The 6,983-nt window shown below is 39.6% G+C and overlaps 1 protein-coding gene across 1 annotated transcript in view; it reads left to right on the plus strand.

Annotated features, from left to right (window-relative positions):
- NDUFS4 (NADH:ubiquinone oxidoreductase subunit S4) overlaps positions 1 to 5,750 on the plus strand; it is a 46,756-nt gene extending 41,006 nt beyond the window's left edge. Inside the window, exons 4-5 of the mRNA XM_030467741.1 lie at positions 3,241 to 3,314; positions 5,542 to 5,750. Of these exons, the coding sequence (XP_030323601.1) occupies positions 3,241 to 3,314; positions 5,542 to 5,645 (178 nt within the window). The 3' untranslated portion in view covers positions 5,646 to 5,750. The remainder of the gene's footprint in view (positions 1 to 3,240; positions 3,315 to 5,541) is intronic.
- The last annotated feature ends 1,233 nt before the right edge of the window (positions 5,751 to 6,983 follow it).

The raw sequence follows: 6,983 nt of genomic DNA on the forward strand, positions 1-6,983 counted from the left end.
CAAGCAGGATCACAACCTTGGACTTAAGTAAGAGCAGATTTTCAGGGTACCTGCTTGGTAGGGTACCATGGGTTAAAGCCCTGGAGGGGAGAGGATTCCAAGGAAGCTGGTCACTGTCCAAGGATGACCTCCTTCAAGCCCAGAAGCAATGCATCCCAACAGAGGAAAGCGGGCAAGAATGCCAGGAGGCCTGCATGAATGAACTAGGAGCTTATAAACACATAGATGTAAAAAAGAAAGTCAGCAGAGGGTGGATGCAAGGACAGGTGGGCTGGAAGGAGTATGAAGAAGTTGTTGTCAGGGATCAGATTAGGAAAGCAAAAGCCCAGATTGAATTAAATCTGGCCAGGGACATCAAGGATAACAAGAAAAACTTCTATAGGTATGAAGTGATCAAAGGAAGAATAAAATCTGGGCCCTCTCCAGCAGGAAACCTGGTCAGACAGGATATGGAGTAGGCTGACGTATGTTTTTTGTCCCAGTCTTAACTGGCAAGGACTCTGACCACACCACCCAAGTTGTAGAAGGCAAAGGCAGGGAATGGGAGAAGGAAGATCCACTCACTGTAGGAAGAAGAGCAGGTTTCAGAGACCATCTGAAGAACCTGAAATTATACAAGCCTATGGAACCTGACATCCATCTGCAGATCCTGAGGGAACTGTCAGATCAAGTTGTAAAGCCATTTTCCATCACTTTCCATGGCAGGCTGGTGCAGTTCCCGCTGCCTGGAAAAAGGGAAATGTAATCGCCATTTTCAGAAAGAGAAGGGAAGATTTGTGGAATTGCAGGCCAGTCAGTCTCACTTCTGTGCTAGGCAAAATTATAGACAAGATCCTCCTGACGGCTCTGTTGAAGCACATGGAAAATGTGGGGGTGGTTGGTGGTAACCATCATGGTTTCATCCAGTGCAAAGTGAGCCTACACAGATTTGTTGGCCTTTTACAATGGGGTCACAGTGTCAGTGGACAAGGGGAGAAAACTGACATCATATACCTGGACTTGTGCAAAATGTTCTACACTGGCTTGCTTGACATCCTGTTCTCTAAATTGGAAAGACAGGGATTTGATGGATGGACTACTCAAGGGTTGGTTCTAGGAGCAGTGCTGTTTAACATCATTGTCAGCGATGTGGACAGTGGGATTGAAAGCATCCTCAGAAAGTTTGATGATGACACCAAGCTGTGTGGTGTGGTCAACACACTGGAGGGAAGGGATGCCATCCATCAGGACTTTGGCAGGCTTGAGAGCCCATGGCAACATCATGAAGTTAAATAAGGGCAAGTGCAAGGACAGGGCAGGTGGGTCAGGGCAATTCTGAGCACAAATACAGTCTGAGTGGGGAAGGGATTGAGAACAGTCTTGAGATGAAGGCCTTGGGGATGTTGGTTGATGAGAAGCTCAACAGGAGTTGGCAATGTGAATTTACAGCCCAGAAACCCAACTATATCTTGGGCTGCAGCAAAAGAAACATGGGCAGCAGGTTGAGGGAGGTGATTCTCCCCCTCTTGAGACCCCACCTGGAACACTATTGTCCAGTTCTGGGGCCCTGAACAGCAGGGACATGGAACTGTTGGAGAAAGTCCAGAGGAGGGCCACAAAGGTGATCAAAGGGCTGGAGAACCTCCCCCATGAAGGCAGGCTGAGAGAGTTGTGTTTGTTCAGCCTGAAAAAGAGAAGGCTTCGGGGAGAGCTTGTAGCAGCCCTTCCAGTACCTGAAGGGTGTGCAGCTGGGGAGGGACATTTTACAGACAATAGGACAAGGGGTAATGACATTAAAGTGGAAGAGGGTATATTTAGGTTAGATATTGGAAGCACTTCTTCTCTAGCAGGGTGGTGAGACACTGGCACAGGTTGGCCAGAGGAACTGTGACTGCCTGTTGCCTGGAAGTGTTCAAGGCCAGGTTAAATGGGGCTTTGAGCAACCTGTCGAGTTGGAGGTGTCCCTGCCCATGAAGGGGAGTTGAAACTTGATGATGTTTAAGGTTCTTTCCAATGCAAACCATTCTATGACTTGATTTGCCACTGGTCACGGCATGGAACTCATTTCTAGTTCCTAATTCTCTATACTGCATTTATAAATAAAATCTTTTAATGTCAGTAAGAGAGACCACTATAGTGGCTACTGAAAGTGTAATATCTGCCTTTATCTTGGTTTTGGTTTGGTTTGGTTTGGTTGGGTTTTTTTTAGTTTTTATTTTATTTTTTTAATTGGGGAATATATTTATGTTTTTTATATATCTGCTTTTCCATGTGTTATATTTTTGTCGTTGCTGGAACCTAGATTCCCCCTCCTCCCCTCTCCCTCTGCCAGTTAAGTTCTGTCCTTTGTGTAGAGAGCTCTGTGTATCTTTGGTTACACTTTTCTCTTCATTTTCCCTTCCAGCTTCAAAGAGTGAACAGTTAAGAGACAGCTCCTTCTATAGTTTGTTGCAATCTGGTATTGTCTTCCCAGTCGTCTCCCAGGCTCATGTTTTTGTCTCAGGGAAGCATTATCTAATCACTGTGCTGCTGTAACTGGTATCTTATTTCTCTAGAAGTTTAGTATATTAAGTTTTAGAACACTATTTTTTTCATTCTTTGATTGAGATTTTGTAGCAACAGATAACGTAGTTTGGTTTTTAACTGAAATTCTGATTTGTTTCTAAAAATTATTTAGTATTTGATTCCTTTCCAGAAATACAGTTAAGGAATAGATGATAATCTAAAACAAGTCACTGTATGTAAACTAGTAGTTTTGTTTTCAGTGGTGGCCTATCGTCTGCTTGCTGTACTCGGGTAATTTGTGGAGGCCTCTGAGTAATTCCAGTCCACTTTGATATTCTGCTCCTTTCCATGTGTGATTATTCTTTTTGCTGCTCTACAGACTTTTGGCCTCCTTGAAATGTTAAAATTACCTTAAGCCATCTGATCTTCCAAAAAACAGAGGGAACTACACAGCTTTAAAAATTAACAAGTTTGTTGCAGAGTATTTATTATAACCTCAGCTGGTAGTTAGATGTGTTTCTCTAATGAAAAATTAGAACATAAATTTCTGCAAGGAGTTGGGAGGAAAGTTTAAGAAACTGAAAGAGTGAAAAAGTACTCTTCAGAAAGTGTTAATCCAGGGAATAAGTAAAATATAGGAATTCTGAATGGCTTGTGAGGCATTGTATAATACAGCATTTGACTAGCATTTGAGATACAGATATAATTATTCTGTATTTTAGATGGGCTTAAAATTTCTCATCTGATTTCTTACAGAGCTGATCCTTTATCCAACATGGTTCTTACTTTCTCTACTAAAGAAGATGCCATTGCCTTTGCTGAAAAAAATGGTACGTACTGGGTGTGACAGATTCAGCTTTCTATAGGCAACCTTGATCTTAAAGTATTAACAATAGAAAATGTAGAGGGTCGATTACTTTTCCTCTATTCCACAAAACTGGTAGACCATTAGTGCTCTACTTGAGAAGGAGGAAAAACAGGGGAGCAGTAGTTCTGAGGGTGCTGAAGACTTTGAATCTAGGCCAGGTAAACTGTCTTCCTGCCTACCCATCTTATGTGTTTTGCAGTGAAATAGCACTGAATAAAAATCGTTCAACATTTTTGCCCAAAACACAACATCTGAGGATAGTCTGAAGTCAAAGCAAAGAGTAAATACTTGTAACTGGATGAAGTTAAAAGTCTAGCCTCCTGACCTGAGCTCTGTCCAGCATCACTGATATGATTGTTTAAAGACATACAGCTTTAATAACAAGGATGGAGATTTTCTCTGCTGGCCAGTAATGATTATTTAGGCGATAAGGGTGTTCTTCCAGAAACAATGAAATCTGCTTTCTATCCACTTGGCTGGTACTGCAGGGTTTGGGGCAAGAATATCCTCCCCCAGTATTGTGGTCCATTATAAAAGTGACTTCTCTCTGTCATGAGTAAGTGAAGGTCCCTGACTCAAGAAGACACCTCCAGAACATAAAACTTCATCATATATGGTGCCCTCTTGCAATCCAAAATTAGATCTCACTAAATTTGTAGATTATGTATAGCTGTGGCAGACCAAGTAATTGTGCTGTCATAAATCTCATTTGGAGGCACTCAGCTTCTCTCTATCTACTGTATACAAAAATGAGGCAATAACTTGGGGCTGTAGATTGCCTTCCAGCATCCCAGTGCCTCAAAGTTAGGTGTTATAATGCTGAGTGTTCCAATACTGAAGTTTGTCTCTGGATCTAGTTTTGTCTGTTTACTCAAGTTTATATTTTTAATCAGAACAGTAGGCAAAAGCCAATAGTCTCACAGGTGGGAAGAATACATTATTAAAGCCTCTGTTCCCGAATTTCTTGCAGAGAATAGTTAACTTGGAAATTAACATTGCTTCAGCCTAATAAACCTGAAAAAAAATGTTTGCCTGACACTTGTGAATACACAAAATTGAAGCACAGTGACATGACAACTCGTGTATTTTACAAAACATGTTTTGATGTGTAGATATATCTTTCATGTTTTCTGTTAACATTTTAAAAGTACAAAATCAGATATATGTTAAACCTTTTAGAATTTGTCAAGTTTTAAGACTAAGGAAGAAAAATATCATCTTATTAGTGTCAGTTAGAACCTCATACTTAATGACTCCTAACCTGGGCTTAAGTATCTCAACTTTGAGTGAAATGTTGCAGCTAAAGAGAGCAAACTTTGGAATACTGAGTGCTGCCCTGGCAACTTTCCAGGCACCTGGAGGCTGCAGCCAATTTGCATTTTGATTTACATAAACACTGATGTTTCCACCTCCTCTTTTCTGACATTTTTTAGCATTTTTCTTGCTTAACTATCACATAATTTACTTGTCTGCTATCACGTTATTCCCTTTTCTTTTACTCCTAATTTTTATGTTCTTAAAAGAATGTTAAATCTTTAACTCCTTTCCAGTGATGAAGTTTTTTCACAGCACCATAGAATGGTTTGCGTTGGAAGGGACCTTCTAGTTCCAACCCTTCATGGACAGAGACGCCTCCCACTAGACCAGTTTGCTCAAGGCTTCATTCAACCTGGCCTTGTTCTTACTTTGCTTTTCCTTTCTTTGATCTTCTCAGCCTTTTTTTTTTATTAGCTTTTTAAGGTCTCCATTCTCTCCTAATGTTTGGGGCTGATCAGTACGCAGTTTTTTTGTCCATGTTTCCTTATTCGTTATCTTAATGTTTTTGCCCAGTGTACACAGAGCCTTAGTGTTTCTGTGATGCTCTAGAGTTGTGAAGCCATTAGCTTGCAGGACAGTCAGTGTTCTGTGTTGAGCTTTTCACAGATGACTGTCAAGTGTCTTGCATGAGTAAAGAAAGTGGAAGTAGATAGTATGGTGAAGTTGTATCAACTGGGAGAATGGTTGTGGCATACATATTTATGGCATTTCAGTATTCTCTGCTGCCAACTACAAATGCAAAAACAAGGGGATGCCAGTGTGGAGAAAAAGATAATAAGGCGTTAAGTTGCATTTGCTCTATATTGTATGCTGAGAATACTTAGAATTCTTTGTTTCTTGTCTCTCCCCACCATTTCCTTTGTAACCTCCAGGCTGGCGCTATGATGTTGAAGAGAAGAAGATTCCAAAACCTAAATCCAAGTCTTATGGTGCAAACTTTTCTTGGAACAAAAGAACAAGGGTGTCTACAAAATAGGTTGGAATTGGCTGTCTGACTGTGAATGAAGTCAGCTGTGCTGTATTTATAGTCCATGTATAATACATCTCTTAATCTCCTAATAAATTTGACCTTTAAACTACAGATGCATCTTGTGATGTCTATTTAAAATGTTTTTGATGTCTTCAATTGAACCTGTTACAAACTTGCCTATAAATAGAGGAGATTTGGAGTGTTCAGACTTCTAAAAAATTGCTGTACTAGGAATATATCAAAAGGAATGTTTGAAATCAGCTGCAACTTTAAAGATTGTGGTTTCTCTTTGATGATAATTTTGTATTCATTATCTTGTTTAAACTTATCAGCCTTGCATAGACAACTTCCCCCAGTAGAAGCTGGTTTTTTTCTTTGTGTTTCTATACAAGAGAAGATTGTCAACTGAAGAGTAAAGTATGTTATATTAAACTTAACATTTGACTATAACTTAGACTATTATGTAAAAAATACATGCCGTATAACATTATGGCTGCCAAAATTACTGTTGTCCAGAAGCATTCTATGACTGGAATAGAAAGCACTGTGTTTGTTGGATATGGCGGAAGTTGAATGCAAAAGATTCAGATGACAATCGTTTCTCTGTGATGTTCTTCAAAAGTGAAACTAAGCTAGTTAAATATTCACAGATTAAGTCAGAAGAGTCTCAGATGCCTTACTGAGCATCAGCATATACTAATTATATAATTACAGTTGTGTTGGGGTTTTTTCTTTGCTAGTTACATGACAGTCTGCATTGAGGTTTCCTGTTGCCTAACAAGAGGATGATAATATCTCAGCCTTAACATGGCATATATACCCTAAACTCCATTTGTCATACATGACATTAAACCATTAATTATATTAGTGCACAATATTGTGTTTGGAATACTGGGTTGTATATCTATGGCTTTTGATTTATTCACTTTATTTTCTTGCTTAACAAATTGATATATCAGCATATTATCAGTGAAATATAAACAAATTGGGGAAGGGTATAACTTTTTCATGTGCAGCTGAGAGTTCTCTCACAACCGTCACAAAAGGAACAGGTGAGAGAGCTCTCTCCATATAAATATAAAGAATGGTGTAAGTGCTTTGCACTGAATTCAAGCTAAAAGAAGGAATAAACCTACCTTCTGTTGTACAGATGTGATTATATTGTTGTTTCGGGTTTGCCCAGCTGCCCTGTATGTTGACTGACATTTGTTTAAGGCAATGGTTCTGATCCAGTTTTATTTAATCAACAAATTGGCTAATTTCAGTATTTTCATACAAAAGAGAAGAACTGTTACTCCAGTTCATCTTCCTACTGAATTTTGAACGCTGTGGTGTGTCTGAAGT

Source organism: Calypte anna, chromosome Z (assembly GCF_003957555.1).
Source record: "Calypte anna isolate BGI_N300 chromosome Z, bCalAnn1_v1.p, whole genome shotgun sequence".
Taxonomy (NCBI): domain Eukaryota; kingdom Metazoa; phylum Chordata; class Aves; order Apodiformes; family Trochilidae; genus Calypte; species Calypte anna.